Source organism: Oncorhynchus keta, chromosome 19 (assembly GCF_023373465.1).
Source record: "Oncorhynchus keta strain PuntledgeMale-10-30-2019 chromosome 19, Oket_V2, whole genome shotgun sequence".
Lineage (NCBI taxonomy): Eukaryota > Metazoa > Chordata > Actinopteri > Salmoniformes > Salmonidae > Oncorhynchus > Oncorhynchus keta.
The window spans coordinates 27367531-27386437 of record NC_068439.1 but is presented as its reverse complement, the minus strand read 5'-3'; the positions used below and the strand labels follow the sequence as shown (position 1 = coordinate 27386437).

Genomic DNA, 18907 nt, shown 5'->3' with positions numbered 1-18907 from the left:
CGAACCATGAAAAACAGTCCCAGGCCATTATTCCTCCTCCACCAAACTTTACAGTTGGCATTATGTATTGGGGTAGGTGGTGTTCTCCAAACCCAGATTAGTCTGTCGGACTGCCAGATGGTGACGCGTGATTCATCATTCCAGAGAATGTGTTTCCACTGCTCCAGTCTAATGGCGGCGAGCTTTACACCACTCCAGCTGACTCTTGGCTTTGTGAATGGATATCTTAGGCTTGTGTACGGTTGCTCGGCCATGAAAACACATTTTATGAAGCTCCCGACAGTACAAGAATGGTTTGATGTTGCTTCCAGAGGCAGTTTGGAACTCTGTAGAGGACAGACGATTTTTACGTACTACTCCCGTCAGCACTCGGCGTTCCCGTTCTGTGAGCTTGTGTGGGCTACCACTTCGAGGCTAAGTCGTTGTTGCTTCTAGACGTTTCCATTTCACAATAACAGCACTTATAGTTGACCAGAGCAGCCCTAGCAGGGTAGAAATTTGACGAACTGCCTTGTTGGAAAGGCGTCATCCTATGACTGTGCCATGTTGAAAGTCTCTGAGCTCTTCAGTAAGGCCTTTCTACTGCCAATGTTTGTCTATGGAGATTGCATGACTGTGTTCTCGATTTTATACACCTGTCAGCAATGGGTGTGGCTGAATTAACCAAAACTACTCATTTGAAGGTGTCCACATACTTTTGTGTATGTATAGTTTAAGAATGTTAGATTGGGCATAAGAATTAAATTATCTGATGAAAGATTGAATTCTATTCAACAAATTGTCCATGTTGCTGTTTTTAAAAAAAAATGTATTTCCTGAACCTGTCAAGTCATCAGTTTTTATAGGCAAGTGATATCCCAGCTACTGAAGCAATAAGTCAAGTGTTGGTAACCAGACTTTTGTTTAGCCTTGTTACCTGCCTGGACAGTTGGGGAAAACCATTAACTGATGTTTTGGTCTACAGCAACAGAAGCTTCTGGAAGGTTATGTGGGCTTTGCCAATCTCCCAAACCAAGTGTACAGAAAGTCTGTCAAGAGAGGCTTCGAGTTCACTCTCATGGTTGTGGGTGAGTAGAGGTCTTTGCATCCTATTTTACGTCTCCCGCTCTTTTCCAAGTAAGACTCCAAAAGAACAGAAAAAAGAACCCGGTATTCATCTGGAAAAACAAATGGAGATTTTACTGCTGTGTAAAAAGCTGTTTGCATATTATTGTATGGATTAGTGAAGTATGAATGAAAATGACTGTTAGAGGCACTGTCTGTGTCCCAAATGGCACCGTAATCCCTATGTAGTGCACTACTTTTGACCAGGGTCCATAGAGCGCTGATCAAAAGTAGGTTAGTATGGGGAATAGGGTGCCGTCTCTGTTCGAAAGATGCGGACACATCTGTGTAAGAAATATATGTGGATATGTAATATAGCCTACATATGGCCATAGACGTTCATGTCTATGTTCAATTTTACAGTCAGGAATCTTGTCATGCCGTAGTGCTGGCAGCTGGCTGTTAAAATGCATTAGCGATGCTTTCTGTTACGTTGGGATAATTTGTCTTGCATGTAAAGCGGGACTTGAAGAAACCATATTTAAACAAATGTGCTTGAGCAATGGAGGGTAGGCAGGGTTTATTTCACCCATAATGTGGAATGTGTTTGTACATTTGTGTCGGTGTGTGTACATTTGTGTTTGAGGTGTGTGTATAATATACCTTTTGGATTGTGGGTGGAAGGTTTCCTGTAATTCCATTCATGCAGCCAGAGTTGGAGCCTGAACATCGGAAGAGAGCGAGGGATAGAGGGAAAGAGACACAGGGTGTAGGCACCGTTACATCCCTGCCATTCTCCACTCCGTCCTCTCTTTTCCATAAGTCCTGCCCAGAGGTACAGTGCCTTCAGAAAGTATTCACAACACTTGACTTTTTCCACATTTTGTTGCTACAGCCTGAATTCTAAATGGATTAAATTGAGATTGTGTGTCAATTTTGCTTTTAGTAATGTTTACAAATGTAATGAAAAATGCTGAAATGTCTTGTCAAAACGTATTCAACCCTGTTGTTATAGCAAAAAGTTGCTGCACAAGTCACATAAGTTGCATGTAAAATTGAAGTTGGACGTTTACATACATCTTAGCCAAATACATTTAAACTCAGTTTTTCACAATTCCTGACATTTAGTCCTAGTACAAATTCCCTGTCTTAGGTCAGTTAGGCTCACTGCTTTATTTTAAGAATGTGAAATATCAGAATAATAGTGGAGAGGATGATTTATTTCACATTCCCAGTAGGTCAGAAGTTTACATACACTCAATTAGTATTTGGCAGCATTGCCTTTAAATAGTTTAACTTGGGTCAAACATTTCGGGTAGCCTTCCACAAGCTTCCCACAATAAGTTGGGTGAATTATGGCCCATTCCTCCTGACAGAGCTGGTGTAACTGAGTCAGGTTTGTAGGCCTCCTTTCTTGCACATGCTTTTTCAGCTCTGCCCACAAATTTTCTATAGGATTGGGGTCAGTGCTTTGTGATGGCCACTCCAATACCTTGACTTTGTTGTTCTTAAGCCATTCTGCCACAACTTTGGAAGTATGCTTAGGGTCATTGTCCATTTGGAAGACCCATTTGCGACCACGCTTTAACTTCCTGACTGATGTCTTGATGTTGCTTCAATATATCCATATAATTTCCCTCCTTCATGATGCCATCTATTTTGTGAAGTGCACCAGCCCCTCCTGCAGCAAAGAACCCCCACAACATAATGCTGCTGCCACCCCCATGCTTCACGGTTTTGGAACAGTGGCTTCTTCCTTGCTGAGAGCCCTTTCAGGTTGTCGATATAGGACTCGTTTTTCTGTGGATATAGATACTTTTGTACCTGTTTCTTCCAGCATCTTGTGGAGGTCTACACTTTTTTTTTTGAGATCTTGGCTGATTTCTTTTGATTTTCCCATGATGTCAAGCGAAGAGGCACTGAGTTTGAAGGTAGGCCTTGAAATACATCCACAGGTACACCTCCTATTGACCCAGGCTAATTGACATCATTTATCTGAAACTTCTAGAGCCATGACATAATTTTCTGGAATTATCCAAGCATTTTGAAGGCACAGTCAACTTAGTGTATGTAAAAGTCTGACCCACTGGAATTGTGAATTATAAGTGAAATAATCTGTATGCTAACAATTGATGGGAAAATGACTTGTCATGCACAAAGTAATGTCCAAACTGACTTGCCAAAACTATAGTTTGTTAACAATAAATTTTTGGAGTGGTTGAAAAGAGTTTTATTGACTCCAACCTAAGTGTATGTAAACTTCCGACTTCAACTGTATGAATGACTACCTCATCTCTGTATCCCACATATGAATTTCAAACACATTTTACCACAAAGACCAGGGAGGTTTTCCAATGCCTCGCAAAGAATGGCACCTATTTGGAAGAGGGGAAAAAGAAAGAAAAAAAGACGTTGAATATCCCTTTGAGCATGGTGCAGTTATTAATTACACTTGGATGGTGTATCAATACACCCAGTCACTGCAAAGATACAGGCGTCCGTCCTAAGGAAGGAAACCGCTCAGGGATTTCACCATTAGGCCAATGGTGACTTTAAAACAGAGTTGTTGTGATGGGATAAAACTGATTTATGAATCAAAAACATTGTAGTTACTCCACAATACTAACCTCCTAATTGACAGTCCAAAAAATGATGCCTGTTTGCAATAAGGCACTGAAGTAAAACTGCAAAAAATGTGGAAAAGAGAACTAAATGTCAGTGAATAGAAGGCTGCCCGAACCTCATGTCCTGAATAGAAAGCGTTATGCTTAGGGCAAACACTACACATCACTGAGTAACACTTCATATTTTCAAGCATGGTGGTGGCTGCATCATGTTATGCGTGTGTTGGTCATCGGCAAGGACTAGGGAGTTTTTTTTAAGGATAAAAAGAAACAGAATAGAGGTAAACACAGGCAAAATCTAAGGAAAACCTAGTTTTCTGCTTTCCAACAGACACTGGGAGACAAATTCACCTTTCAGCTGGACAATAATAAGGGCAAATATACACTGGAGTTGCTTACCAAGACGACATTGAATGTTGTACAGTTTTGACTGAAATCGGCTTGACAATTAATGGCTTGACTTGGAAATGGCTGTCGAGCAATGATCAACAATCAACTTGACAGAACTTGAAAATGGAATAATGTGCAAATATTTTACAATCCAGGTGTGTAAAAAGCTCTTAGACTTACCCTGTAAGACTCACAGCTGTAATTGTTGCCAAAGGTGATTCTAACATTTATTCACTGAGGGGTGCGAATAAGATTTTCTGTATTTCATTTTCAATAAATTTGCACACACTTCTAAAAAGATGTTTTCATGTTGTCATTATGGGGTATTGTGTGGAAAAAAAGAAAAGCAATGTCATCCATTTTGAATTTGGGCTGTAACACCATATAATGTGGAATAAGTCAAGGGGTATGAATACTTTCTGAAGGCACTGTACCAAACTTGGCTGTACAGGAAATGGCTGTGAACACCCTAGTGAGGTCATTTTCTGTCCCCTGGCCCTGTGGTTGGCTGCGGGCTGTTGAGTCAACCCATGCCCACCTGCCCCAGGGCCAGGAGAGTGGGAGCAAGATAAATAATGAGGGAGGAGGAGAAAAGGGGGAATGCCTGCCTGTTATTCCAGACTCACTGCTGTCAGTCTGAGTAGAGTTGAGAAGCATTCAAGTGGTCTCTCCCTGGAATTTCCCCTCTGCTGCGCTCGCAGGAAAAAGACAGTTTATAGGTTCAATTGTCTTGAGTATGTAATTAGAATGGCAGGGTAATTGAATCTGAGCTCATGTCATGCTGTAGGAGATGCATCGTCTGATAGTAGTACATGTTGTTTACTCTGCTGCTTCGCTCTGTGTGTTTTCTTAATTACCAGAGAACTCATGTAATGTCCCTGGTTGCAATGTGAAGTGTGCCAAAGTATTTTAAAGGTGCCCGTATACTAGGTTTATTTTTCTCCTAGCAGAACTCTGCAAGATGACGCAAACGTCTCGCATACTTCTTTAACTTCTTGGTGACTGGGGGGCAGTATTGAGTAGCTTGGATGAATAAGGTGCCCAGAGTCAACGGCCTGCTACTCAGCCATAAAAGCTAGAATATGTATATAATTAGTATATTTGGATAGAAAACACTCTGAATTTTCTAAAACTGTTTGAATGATGTCATGAGTATAACAGAACTCATATGGCAGGCGAAAACCTGAGAAAAATCCAACCAGGAAGTGGGAAATCTGAGGTTTGTAGTTTTTCAACTCATTGCCATTCCGACATTCAGTGTCTGTGGGGTCATTTTGCGCTTTCCAAGGCTTCCACTAGATGTCAAGTCTTTTGAACCTTGTTTGATGCTTCTACTGTGAAGGGGGCCCGAATGAGAGGCGATTGAGCCAGGTGTCTGGCAGATTGCCACGAGCTCGTGATGCGCGGTCATGTGAAAGTTAGCTTGCGTTCCATTGCTTTTCTACAGACACAGGAATTCTCCGGTTGGAACATTATTGACGATTTATGATAAAAACATCCTAAAGATTGATTCTATACTTCGTTTGACATGTTTCTACGACCTGTAATATAACTTTTTGGACTTTTTGTCTGACCTTTCGGCTGGACTTGAACGCGCATTTGGATTTGTTTACCAAACGCCCTAACAAAAGGAGGTATTTGGACATATGAACTTTATTTGGAATTATGAACTTTATCGAACAAATCAAACATTTATTGTGCAACTGGGATTCCTGGGAGTGCATTCTGATGAAGATCATTAAAGGTAAGTGAATATTTATTATGCTATTTCTGACTAATGTTGACTCCACAACATGGCGGATATCTCTTTGGCTGTTTTGGTCTCTGAGTGCTGTACTCAGATTATTGCATTGTATTCTTTTTCCGTAAAGTGTTTTTGAAATCTGACACAGCGGTTGCATTAAGGAGAAATTCCATGTATAATAGTTGTATCGTTTATCAATGTAAATTGATGTGGCTCTCTGCAAAATCACCTCATGTTTCAGAACTATTGAACATAATTCTTTGGATTTTTGGATATAAATATGAACTATACCGAACAAAACCTACATGTATTGTGTAACATGAAGTCCTGTGAGTGTCATCTGATGATCATCAAAGGGTAGTGATTCATTGTATCTATATTTATGCTTTTTGTGACTCCTCTCTTTGGCTGGAAAAATGGCTGTGTTTTTCTGTGACTTGGTGGTGACCTAACATAATCATTTGTGGTGCTTTCGCTGTAAAGCCTTTTTGAACAACAGCCTGTATACACTTCCTCAAAATATTGAAAATGAATCAAGAAATCTGTAATTAGGCCTCCCAAGTGGAACAGTCGTCTAAGGGACTGCATTGTAGTGCTTGAGGCGTCACTACAGCCCTGGGTTGAATCCAAGGCTGTGTCACAGCTGGCCATGACCGGGAGACACGTGTGGTGGTGCACAATTGGCCCAGCGTCGTCTGGGTTTAGGGGAGGGTTTGGCCGGCCGGGATTTCCTCGTCCCATTACACTCTAGCGACTCCTTGTGGTGCCTGCAAGCTTACTTCGGTCGCCAGCTGGGCAGTGTTTCCACCGACACATTTGTGCGGCTGGCTTCCAGGTTAAGCGAGCAGTGCGGCATGACAGGGTCGTGTTTCAGAGGAGGCATGGTTCTTGACCTTCGCCTCTCCCAAGTCCATATGGGAGTTGCAGCGATGAGACAAGACTAACTACCACTTGGACATCATGAAATTTGGGAGAAAAAGGGGTAAAAGAGTATCTGTAATTAAATTTGAACTTTTTTAGGGGGGGGGTCTTAGTTGAGCAATTTTACATCAGATGTTTGTTGCAGTATTTCTCAAGTGGGAAAAAAAGGCGCATGAACCAGTCTCTCGTTGAACAAGCATTTAATTGAAGAATCCCATCCATAGTTCCTACTCCTAGGAGTAGTACTGTTGACCAATCACCAACAAAGAGGCATAGATTTCAGGTGAAAAAGTTGTGTGCACGAGCAGCAACCCCCAAAAACTGCCAAACACTAAAATTAACAAAAACGTGACACAATTGTCATAATATATGTGTGAACTGTTTCTACTGGAAAGCAAGCATACGACAGGCTTTAGGCTCTCTTGGTCAGAACTGATTGTCAGCAGCCCAAGTCGGTGAAAGTGGGCCACAGCAGTCAGATGTTTGCATCCATCGGAAAAAGTCTATATTTGCTAATGATTTACCATGTTTGACCTTGATCTTGGCCAGAATGGCTACTGCACCGCAGGCAGCCGTAGTTCAGCTCATTGTGGTTGCCCTTCGTCGACACACTTTTTAATGCATTTAAGTATTTCTCTTCTCTGGAAACTGTCCCCGACCTAACAAGTAGGATTTGACTTGCACACTGACTCGTTAAAGGAAATTGATGGGTTTGCCAGAATATATTTAAAGAGTATTGTCACGTGCTAGCCAGACTTATAAAGTTTTATCTTTTTTCCTGTTCCCTATTTGAAGGGAAAATCCCCTTTTTCAACACACACACACGCGCTATCATCTGAGACATACTTTACCTGAACTTTAAATACAGTGAAAGCAGGGTTACCTCAGCCAGTTTCTGAACAGAAGCACTTTTAATTTCAGCAGTCAGTGTATTTTCTGTCCCGTGTCAATGCAGTAGAAGGCAGCGCCGTCAAATGAACTAACAAACTGTCTCCCCTCCCTCTCTGCAATCCAAACTTTTCCTGCTTCCCCCGCCCCAGGAAGCTCCTCTCTCCTTGCACGCAGAGCAGGGTGAAGTTCCTCTGAATAAGCCTCCATGGTTGATACAGCTGCTGGAAATTTCCTTTAAAGGAAGTATACTGCTGGTTGGGTTGGTTGCTGACCAAGGAGTGCCACTGGCGGGGACGGGCTAGGCAGGGCTGCACTGAGAGGGTCATGCTCTGGTCTGGTGGCACTTGAATGCTAATTTCTAGGTCCAGGTCACATAGACCAGCATAGCATCCAGATCTAGCTGTACAATCGGAGGCTTCACCTAATACTGTTAATGTGTCAGATCTGTCACATCGTTACAAACACTGCAGTGCTTCAAGGCTAAGTCTATTCCATTGCCGTTTGTAGATAGATAATCAATTGACTGGTTTTCAAACAATGACATATTTTGCGTTGGGGGGTTAGGCTAAAACAGTAGCATCCATGCTAACTGCTCTCCGGTTTTCCCTGTCATCAGACCACTGCGGATGATCCCATCCCAGTGCAGGGAGATCCCTTCGCAGGCCCCAGCTACAGCCCAGTGTAGGGAAATCCCAATCCTCATTTCCATGGCCATAGGGATTTAAGAGGCCTGTCTGTGAGGCCTACTCTGTAAACAAATTCTGCAACTCAAGCTCTGAGTAGCTTATCAGCTTTTATATCCCCCCTCACCCTCTTTCCCATCCTTTCTTCATCTATCACTCCCTCCCTCCCTCTCCTTAGAAAACAAGCAGACCCAGCTCTGAAGTCTGAATAGACAACTTGCTTTCTGGTATCCCGCCATCCCAGTCTTTGCTCCATCCCTCCCGTTCCCTTCCTTCTCTCTATCCCTCACTCCATCCTCCCACCCAGAGAGATGTGTAGTGTTCTGGCTCCGGTCTTCTATGTGGCCATAAGAGCTAAGCTTCCTTTCTCTCTGCCCATCAATGCTGCTGGATCTGAATCTGTATTGGACCAGCTTCAGACACTGAAGGCTGAATCCGCTTGGGTCTGCCATTCTGTCAGCTTATGGTTTCCCTAATGCAAGCTGACATTTTCAAGACAGGTGTATTTAAGCCAGCCGTTTTCACAAGACCGCAACACGTCCCCCTCCCCACCTTCCATCATTCTCCAGCCAGCTGTCGGTGAGGGGAGTAGGCCCTAAATCCTGACTTCCGTCCTGAAGACGGAAGTCCACGTTGTTCCTCAACAGACCAACCGCTAGAACATTTCCGTTATTGTGAGGTCAGTGTGGCTGTAGCCCTTGCAGGAAACATTTACCATGTGAAAGAGTGCGTAGAGAGAGCTTCTTTGAGGGATGGAGAGCGAAAGAGTGCTCTCCTTTGTGTGGTGTCTCTCTTGCTCTCTCCATCTCTGCCTCTTTCTCGCTCTCACTCTTTCCCTGCACACAAGTGTTCAGTAGCTGGTTAATTGGCAGTAGTGAGTTGTTGGAGGCTGGGCCTAACCACTTCTGAAGGTCAGGAAAAACGCAGGGCAGGGGCAGTACGGTTGGTGCACGCAGCAGCAGTGTGATGCGGTCCTGTGCCAGCCCAGCATGTGACTCCAGACCCGCCCCCTTCATCACACAGCTCCCATTGTTCAGCCACTCTCATTGCCCCCGACCCCATGCCAACCGTTGCTATGTATACTGTTGATGGCGTTGGGTTACCCAGACATAAAGAGGCACCTGGGATTGTTCTCTGAAAGTCTGACAGACGTTGAAGGAAAATGTAGCCCATATACAAATTCCAGAGCATATTATTGAATGAGAGTACTATGGAACAAATATTTGGGAATGTTCATTGAAATATACTGTAAGTCAATTAAAATAATGGAAAAGGGTTGGATATAGTCACAATATACAGCATGTTGGAAAGGGAGACACACAATTAAGTTGAACCATTATTGTGTCCAAGACAAATGACCTAAATCTTTTGTGGTTAGACTTAGTCACTGTAACAGTATGACTTTGCCATCCCCAGGCTTCCCTCATCAGAATAATCCCCTATTTAGATTCCTGAAATGCAGACAGGAAAATAATTTGACAGGGAGGAAAGATATTCAGCCCACCCTCCCTCCCTCGCCTTTCCCTTTCCTTCTCTCCATCGCATATTACATTTAAACACTGCACAATTTACAAGTGTAAATATTGACTATAAATCCCTGTATAATACTTGTGATAAAATGTTTATTCTATTCTACTGAGCCATTTACTTTGTTTGTATTATCTTTTATTTCTTGTTGCATCAAGAAGGAACCTGCAAGTAAGCATTTCGTTGGATGGTGTATACCATGTGTATCCTTCACATATGACTAATAATAAAAGTTGACTTAACTTAATGCTTGTTCCATCAGTTGAGGCAGCTCACATGGTTTTATTTCCTGTTAAAATCTCGACATTGATGTCATGTTGCCACTCGGTCTGGTGTGAACAAGGATTAGAAAACGGTGTTAAATGTAATCTTTCTACCCCTCTCTTTGCCCCCCTTCTCTAGGTGAATCTGGTTTGGGGAAGTCTACGCTGATCAATTCCCTCTTCCTGACAGACTTGTATTCTCCTGAATACCCTGGTCCCTCCCACAGAATCAAGAAGACTGTACAGGTAAACACTAAGATGCCCCATCTATTTGATTTGTTCATGGAATATTTGATTGGGAACAGATAGAAACGCAAGGAATAAACTATGCACCAAAGCTTCAACTCATTTTCAACACCCTACTTGTGTTTCTCTCTAGGAGAAAACATACTTCTGTCCCTTTTGTAGCAGATTAGTAGATACCGTCTCTCCCGCCTCTAAAAGGAAATGACTGTTCTTTTCCCAAAGAAGATAAATATTTCAGCTCACTCGCCACATTAAAAAAGCCGTTTCCCCTTTCTGTTGCTTTAAGTGCAGGGTGGAAGCTAGGTAACGTGTCTCCATCCTGTCTGACTTACCCATAAGTTCCTCTTTTGGACACAAACGGCCTGCTCTTCTCTGGTAAATTATCTGATGTGCCCCAGCCAGCTCCCACCCAGCCCTTTCTGTGTTGTTTTGGGTCGTTAATGTCACAGCCCTGGCCCTCCCTCCACTTCATGCCTGCCCTCTGACATGCTTCAGACTAGGCCACTCCTAAACTGTTACACTCCGACAGGGTGGTATCTACTCATCACCTGGTACCACCGTTGCCATGTCTTCTGTCTGAATAACAAGGCCTACAACCAGTTCATCTACTTAGACTAGGAGGAATGACTGACTGCAAAGAGATGGGCCTCTGTAACCATACAGAATATCAGGGGGTGGCGACTGACTCATCGACTGGGAAAACGAATGGTGTGCAAAACAAATAGCAACAGGGAGTTTTTGCTGGGAAGATAACTAGTACATTTCATTATAACTGGAGTCACGTTCCTCCTCTCTGTTGGTGGAATAGTACGGACTACTGAGACAGAAGATGATGTTCAGGTCGGGAAATTAGTTGCGCTCGCTAAGGGAGTGAACGTTATTTAAAATCAGGGTTACATGGAGATAATCAGACATCTCTGAAATGGATGGCCTTCCCTTCAAGAAAATATATGTGTACCTAAACCCTCCGTGAAAGCTTTTTTTTTTTTTATAAAAAAAAAAACAATTCAAGTGACCCTGCCTGCTCCCGAGCGGCGCAAGACACTGCATCTCAGTGCAAGAGGCGTCACTATAGTACCTGGTTAGAATCCAGGCTGCGTCACATCCGACCATGATTGCGCGCTGCCCTATGGGACTACCAGTTGGCCCAGCGTCATCGGGGTTTGGCCGGAGTAGGCCGTCATTGTGAATAGAATTTGTTCTTAACTGACTTGCCTAGTTAAATAAAGGTTAAATAAAAAATAAAACCTCTACCCCGTACGCAAAATAATTATGAAAACAAAGTGGATAGCAGAGAACATGTCTACCGTTTACCATCACTTATTGGACAGACCACAGCCTTAGATATGCTGTTTTAGAAACAGTTTTTAATTCTCTAAGTATTACATGGCAACGCAGGAATTTTGATAGATTCAGCCCTGTGCGCTATCATCATATTTGCAGGCCTGAGAAATTGCCTTTTTAAAAACATTTAATGTAATTCTATGTCATTTTACATATTAGCAGAGTCTTTTTTAATACCACACACATTACTGGAATTACAGGCCAAGAATGAACAAAGATGGGTCTGTCTTATTTCACACGGTAAGTTGACTGGGAACACAATTTTCATTTACTGCAAGGACCTGGGGAGTAGTTACAGGGGAGAGGAGTGGGGATGAATGAGCCAATTGTAAACTGGGGATGATTAGGTGGCAATGATGGTAGAAGGCCAGATTGGGAATTTAGCCAGGACAATGGGGTTAACACCCCTACTCTTACAACAAGTGCCATGGGATCTTTATTGACCACAGAGAGTCAGGACACCCGTTTAACGTCCCATCCGAAAGACGGCACCCTACACAGGGCAATGTCCCCAATCACGGCCTTGGGGCATTGGAATATTTTGTTTTAGACCAGAGGAAAGGGTGCCTCCTACTGGCCCCCAAAAAGTGGGAAGTGGGAAGTTTACATACACTTAGGTTGGAATCCTTAACTCACTTTTTTCTCAAACACTCCACAAATTTCTTGTTAACAAACTATAGTGTTGGCAAGTCGGTTAGCACATCTACTTTGTGCATGACACAAGTCATTTTTTAAACAAGGGATCTGGGAAATCAGTTTACAACCAACCAGACCACACACGCACTCATAATGTCATTTTTCATTGAAGCATTGAAATGGTTGAAAGATTTAATATTTTTGTGTAGGATTATGGATTCACCTACACTGGTCCAAACCAGAGTTTTTCTACTGATATAGTGGTAGTGGTATTGACAGTGGGATATGAATGGTATTAGTGATTTTATAGATAGTCCCTCCTACTCTATTAGCCCACACGTTGAGAAATACTTGTCGTCTCCCGTCCAGTTTTATCACTGACACTGCCATGTTTCTGTATATGGAATATTCAAACGTCTGTGAAAGAAGTGTCTGTAAAACATCACAGTTGATTTGCAACATGTCTACACCACTGCAGACACCTATTTGTAAATGTCAGTTTTGCTGAGAGAGCTGGCTATCTGTTTTAATGAGCCAAATGTATAGTTAAGAGGATTCCCAAAAATGCCCCATCCTTTTGGTTTATTCTATTCGTCATGTTGCTGCCTGAATGAGTTCCCCAACTCTCTCTCTCACACACACACACACACACACACACACACACACACACACACACACACACACACACGCTCTGTCTGTCATTGGATCTCATTTAATGTCAAGTATGGCCTCCAGGCCAATTCCTGGTGTTGAAAGCCATAAACAGCCTGCAGTGTGTGTGTGAACGCTATTGGATTGGCTATGCACGTGCATCACAGCACAGAGGGGCGCTCCAAACAGACTTTCCTGTGATGATTGAACGGGTGACTCGCCCCCAGGCTAAGTTAGGTGAGGATGCATGTGTTAAGTACTATAGTGATGGTAATGTCATTGGGCTGGTCCTGGTGTGCCTGTAGAGGGCCCAAAGTTAGTGAAGTGGTTGAGTCGTGCCAGGTTTTAGGGCCTGCCAGGATGATATACTGTACTTCTGCAAGCCTGTTGCTTCATAGCTGTGCAATCTTCAGTCTGCTGGTGAGTCACTGAGTATTTAGTTAGGATCCCCATTAGCTGCCGCTAACGAAGCCCTTATCCTCCTGCGGTCAGCACAAAACATGAAATAATACAGAACATTATAGACAATGACAACTCATGGACAGGTTAGTGTTGGGCCAGTAACCTCAAGGTTGCAGGATTGAATCCCCAAGCTGACAAGGTACAAATCTGTCGTGCTGCCCCTGAGCAAGGCAATTAACTCACTGTTCCCCGGTCGCCGAAGATGTGGATTAAGGCAGCCCCCCGCACCTCTCTGATTCAGAGGGGTTGGGTTAAATGCAGAAGACACATTTTCAGTTGAATGCATTGTTGTACAACTGACTAGGTATCCCCCTTTCCCTAAATTGAAAACAATACACACTTTCATACACTTAAGTCTCAACAGTCCATATGCTTAGTAACATTACACAAAAGCCGGGACATAGATACTATTTTGTTAATCTTAAGATGATAAATACCACCCAGTGGTTCTCTTGTGGTAATCTTGGTGGAGTTCTTTAAAAAAAAAAGTCACACCAGGTTGGAGCCGTTTACCCAATCCCATATATACTGTATGTTGCCTCAGCAACCGTGAAGGCCTTGACTTTACATACAATTTGAGTCACCTCCAGATATAGTTGGTTGAAGTATAAGTTAGTGGTGCTGAACAGAGTTACACTGGGGTGGAGCCATTCACAAAATGAACACAGTCCCATACATCAGTTTCCTCCAGCTAAAGCCTAGCTAATGTCATGTGGAGAAAAAGACAGGAACAGATTTAGGTCTCTCCATATCTCGCCACTGTTTCTCTTACAGCCTGAGTTCACAGTGCCAATGGCACATCTTATCTTTAACCCAAACACCAGATGTTCTTGGGAGGAAGAGGAGTGGATAGATTTTTTTTTTTTTTTTTTTCAGTAAGGAGAGGTTTTGTGAGGTGCTGGTTTATTTGTTTTCTGAAAGCAAATGTTGCATTTTGCTTGAGGGATTTGAGAAGGCAGGTAGTTCCATTCAATCATGCCTCTATATAATACTTTGCATCGCATTGACTCAGTTTTATATTTTGGGACTGTGAAGAAACTTGTTGCATGCCTTATGTTAGCTGATTGAACAGACAATTTGGAATTTGTAACACAAGAAGTGATGCAGTCGATCTCTCCTCTGCTCCTGGGTTGACTACCCAGGTTATTTGTGTATTTGTTTGTTGGGGCAGCACTGGCAGTAAAAGTCCCAGTCCTTACTAAGGGTTCTGGATTTGAAGGTTGAGGGAGGAACAGAGGGAGACTGACAAGGAGAGAGCGGGAGAAAGAGAAGGGAGCAGGAGGATCTGATCTGTCTGAGTCACTACTACCACTACTTGCCGCCATGCCAGTTGAAGAAGAGGAAGTAGTCATAGTACTAACAAGAAGTAGTACTGAAGGTGCCAGACTTGTGGTTTACTGTCTTAAGATGACATCACCTGATCAATGGTTAGCCATTTAGTTGGACCTGCTTCCTCTCCTGGGCCTTCAGCATCAGGTTACAGTAGGTGTGCAGCAGGAGTGCTATCTCGTTTTCAGACTTCACAGAAATATCCCTCCAAGAACGATGCCCACTTTGTATTGTACCTCCCTTTTGAAGTTGCATGAAAGTGATCCCGTTTCTATGATTCACTGCCAATAGAAACAGCCTCTGCCTGGGTGTGTGGTATTCCATGTAGCTAGCTTTCACCCACAGAAGCTCCAGCATTTCTCTTGAATTGTTCCATCTCAACACTAGTCTAAATCTCCACTAAGCCCAGACAGCAGTCTGCTCTGTTTTCACCCAGCACCCACCAATGTGTTTACCTGCGCATTACACACCCTTAAGCACTTATTAAAGTTTAAATGAGATTAGAGTGTATCTGTGTTTTCTCTGCTTCCTTTGGCTCCAATAGTGAGCATTATGCCAGAGGTTTGGTGATAAACTTTGCAGGGTCAGGATCCAAGGAGGAAAGAGTAATTAGTGGGAACCCTATGCTTGTTTATCCCAGAGGAGGAGGAGGGATGAATGACTATAGCCTGATGACGGTTATGTTATGGTATATTATGTTATTGGAGGGATGGCACTAGCCTGGTCCCAGATGTATTTGTCCTGTTCAGCCAACTCCAGTGCTCATTGCCACTGACCAAAGGAGTTGGCTGAACAAATCTGGACCTGGCTAGGGTAGGTGTCTGTCGGTTAGTTAAGAACAGATGGAGAGGGTATGGGATGAGGCTAGCGCTTAGCGTGCTTAGTCTGTCAGCCCAATGTCCTTGTGAAACAACAGCTGAGCAAACCAACTGTAGTGGAGAGGAGTGTGGCGAAACAGTCAGTGTTGTTCCTCTTCCCTGTCTGTCTGTGAGGTCATTGTGGTTAGATACACACACACACACACACACACACACACACACACACACACACACACACACACACACACACAGAAGATCCCTCTCCTCCTACCGTTACACTGTTTAGTACCACTCATGCCAAACAGGGAGTGGTCCATGTCAGTTGTTTTTGTTCATTCAATGTCTCACACTAGCTCTTGCCATTCATGACACTGTAAAGGGTGCAATCGGTTGAATAGCATGAATGAAACCATTTAAAAATAATAATAATAATAATTTATGCCAGTGTCAATCATCTTTGCTATGATGGAGCCTGAGAAGATACAGTTGAAGTGGGAAGTTGTCATACACTTAGGTTGGAGTCATTAGCTTGTTTTACAACCACTCCACAAATTTCTTGTTAACAAACAATAGTTTTGGCAAGTCGGTTAGGACATCTACTTTGTGCATGACACAAGTCATTTTTCCAACAACTGTTTAGAGACAGATTATTTCACTTATAACTCACTGTATCACAATTCCAGTGGGTCAGACGTTTACATACACTAAGTTAACTGTGCCTTCAACAGCTTGGAAAATTCCAGAAAATGATGTCATGGCTTTAGAAGCTTCTGATAGGCTAATTGACATCAGTTGAGTCATACCTGCAGATGTATTTCAAGGCCTACCTTCAAACCCAGTGCCTCTTTGCTTGACATCATAGGAAAATCAGCCAAGACCTGAGAAAAAAAAAGTGTAGACCTCCACAAGTCTGGTTCATCCTTGGGAACAATTTCCAAACGCCTGGAGGTACCACATTCATCTGTATAAACAATAGTACGCATGTATAAACACCATGGCACCACACAGCCGTCATACCGCTCAGGAAGGAGATGCGTTCTGTCTCCTAGAGATTAATGTACTTTGGTGCAAAAAGTGCAAATCAATCCCAGAACAACAGCGAAGGACCTTGTGAAGATGCTGGAGGAAACAGGTACAAAAGTATCTATATCCACAGTAAAACGAGTCCTATATCGACATAACCTGAAAGGCCGCTCAGCAAGGAGGAAGCCACTGCTCCAAAACCGCCATAAAAAAGCCATGCTACGGTTTGCAACTGCACATGGGGACAATGATCGTACTTTTTGGAGAAATGTTCTCTGGTCTGATGAAACAAAAATAGAACTGTTTGGCCATAATGAACATCATTATGTTTGGAGGAAAAATGGGCAGGCTTGCAAGCAGAGGAACACCATCCGAACCATGACGCACATGGGTGGCAGCATCATGTTCTGGGGGTGCTTTGCTGCAGGAGGGACTGGCGCACTTCACAAAATAGATGGCATCATGAGGTTGGAAAATTGTGGATATATTGAATCAACATCTCCAGACATCAGTCAGGAAGTTAAAACTTGGTTGCAAATGGGTCTTCCAAATGGACAATGACCCCAAGCATACCTCCAGTTGTGGCAAAATGGATTAAGGACAACAAAGTCAAGGTATTGGAGTGGCCATCACAAAGCCCTGACCTCTGTCCTATAGAAAATGTGTGGGCAGAACTGAAAAAGCGTGTGCGAGCAAGGAGGCCTACAAACCTGACTCAGTTACACCTGCTCGGTCAGGAGGAATGGGCCATAATTCACCCAACTTATTGTGGAAAACGTGTGAAGGCTACCTGAAATGTTTGACCCAAGTTAAACAATTTACACTCAATTAGTATTGCCTTTATGTAAACTTCTGACCCACTGGGAATGTGATGAAAGAAATAAAAGCTGAAATAAATAATTCTCTCTACTATTATTCTGACATTTCTCATTCTTAAAATAACTTGGTGAACCTAACTGACCTGAGACAGGGAATTTTTACTAGGACTAAATGTCAGGAATTGTGAAAAACTGAGTTTAAATGTATTTGGCTAAGGTGTATGTAAACTTCCGACTTCACCTATCTGTAACCAGTTGAGTTGTGGCTACAACAAGACAGCCAAGATATGAGGGAGGGAAAGGGAGTATGACCGAGAAAGGAGAGAGGAAAAAGAGAGGAAAAAGGGAAAAAGTCCTAGTCTGATGGTGCTTAAAGGACCAGGGTGAAGTCTATGAATAGGGGGTTAGAGGTCAAGTAAAGAGAAAGGAGTTTAATGTGCATTCTGATCGATTCCTGTAAATGTAAGGGTAGGGCAGTAAAAGGCAGCACTACACACATACACTGTGAGCTGGAATGAACAGCTGTGTTTTTACCCCCAGTGTCTGGTCTGGTGCATAGCAACCTATTATTGCCAAAAGCCCTGGTCTGCCCTTGAAAGCCTATGTAAATTACGATCGCCAGAACGACCCCCACAATTTTTGTTGGTGACTGATTTTGGGCTCAAATTAGTTTATGAAGTTTGATCCCCACTGTGATTTATAAAAAATGTGGCTACAAATCAAGATATTTTATTAAATAGAAAACCGTTCTGAATACTACGTTCTTGTAACACAGTGCTGACACAGACCAATCACGGGTCGGGAGTCTCCCGGTTGACACTCTCAGGCAGGATGAGAATGACTACATTGACCTTATCCTTATCAATTTTTGTTGTTGGTGCCATTCAGCAATTTGGCACGCTTCAAATTCAAGTACTTCTGGCTTCATGCGACATTGTGAGTTTTCCATAGGAATACGTGAATGACGTCAGTGCTATCACCATCTACTGGTTTTAATGTTTGGTTCTAGCAGGGTTAATGGATGAGGAAGGAGGTCAACGTTTCACACACACACAGTAAAGAATCCTCCAGGGGGTGACAGACGTGTTGTCACGCTGCCCTATTTAAAAAAATAAAAAAATAAAAAAAATAAAAAGCTGTGTGCATTCCAGCGCTGACGATTGAGTGATTCTCGTCAACCGACAACTCTGTAGATTTACTGCCTGGAAATAAATATAAATCGAACCGTGCAATTTTTCCCTCATTGTTTTCCCTGAAGTTAAACTGTTCTGTGGCTAGAACACACACACACACACACACACACACAGATTAGTTCACACATGTGACATATCATCTTTGTTTTCAAAACTTGCCTCAGACGAGAACCCATCGGTTTTGAAAAGTATGCGATTTTTCAGGGTCAAGAATGGTTGTCGAAAGTATCCATTTCCTGCTTGTGAATGTAGTCTTTTAAATCAAAGTTGGCGGTATTTTCTGTAAACTGTTGAGGATGT

At 42.9% G+C, this 18907-nt stretch overlaps 1 protein-coding gene across 4 annotated transcripts in view; it reads left to right on the top strand.

Moving 5' to 3' along the window:
* LOC127909331 (septin-7) overlaps positions 1 to 18907 on the top strand; it is a 53233-nt gene that overhangs the window by 7096 nt on the left and 27230 nt on the right. For 3 of the 4 annotated variants that reach the window (XM_052470118.1, XM_052470119.1, XM_052470117.1), the window contains exons 1-2: positions 946 to 1067; positions 10227 to 10333. In XM_052470118.1, the coding sequence (XP_052326078.1) occupies positions 1058 to 1067; positions 10227 to 10333 (117 nt within the window). In that variant the 5' untranslated portion in view covers positions 946 to 1057. Of the gene's footprint in view, positions 1 to 945; positions 1068 to 10226; positions 10334 to 18907 lie in introns of those variants that run through there. The other variant, XM_052470120.1, reaches the window with a different exon arrangement.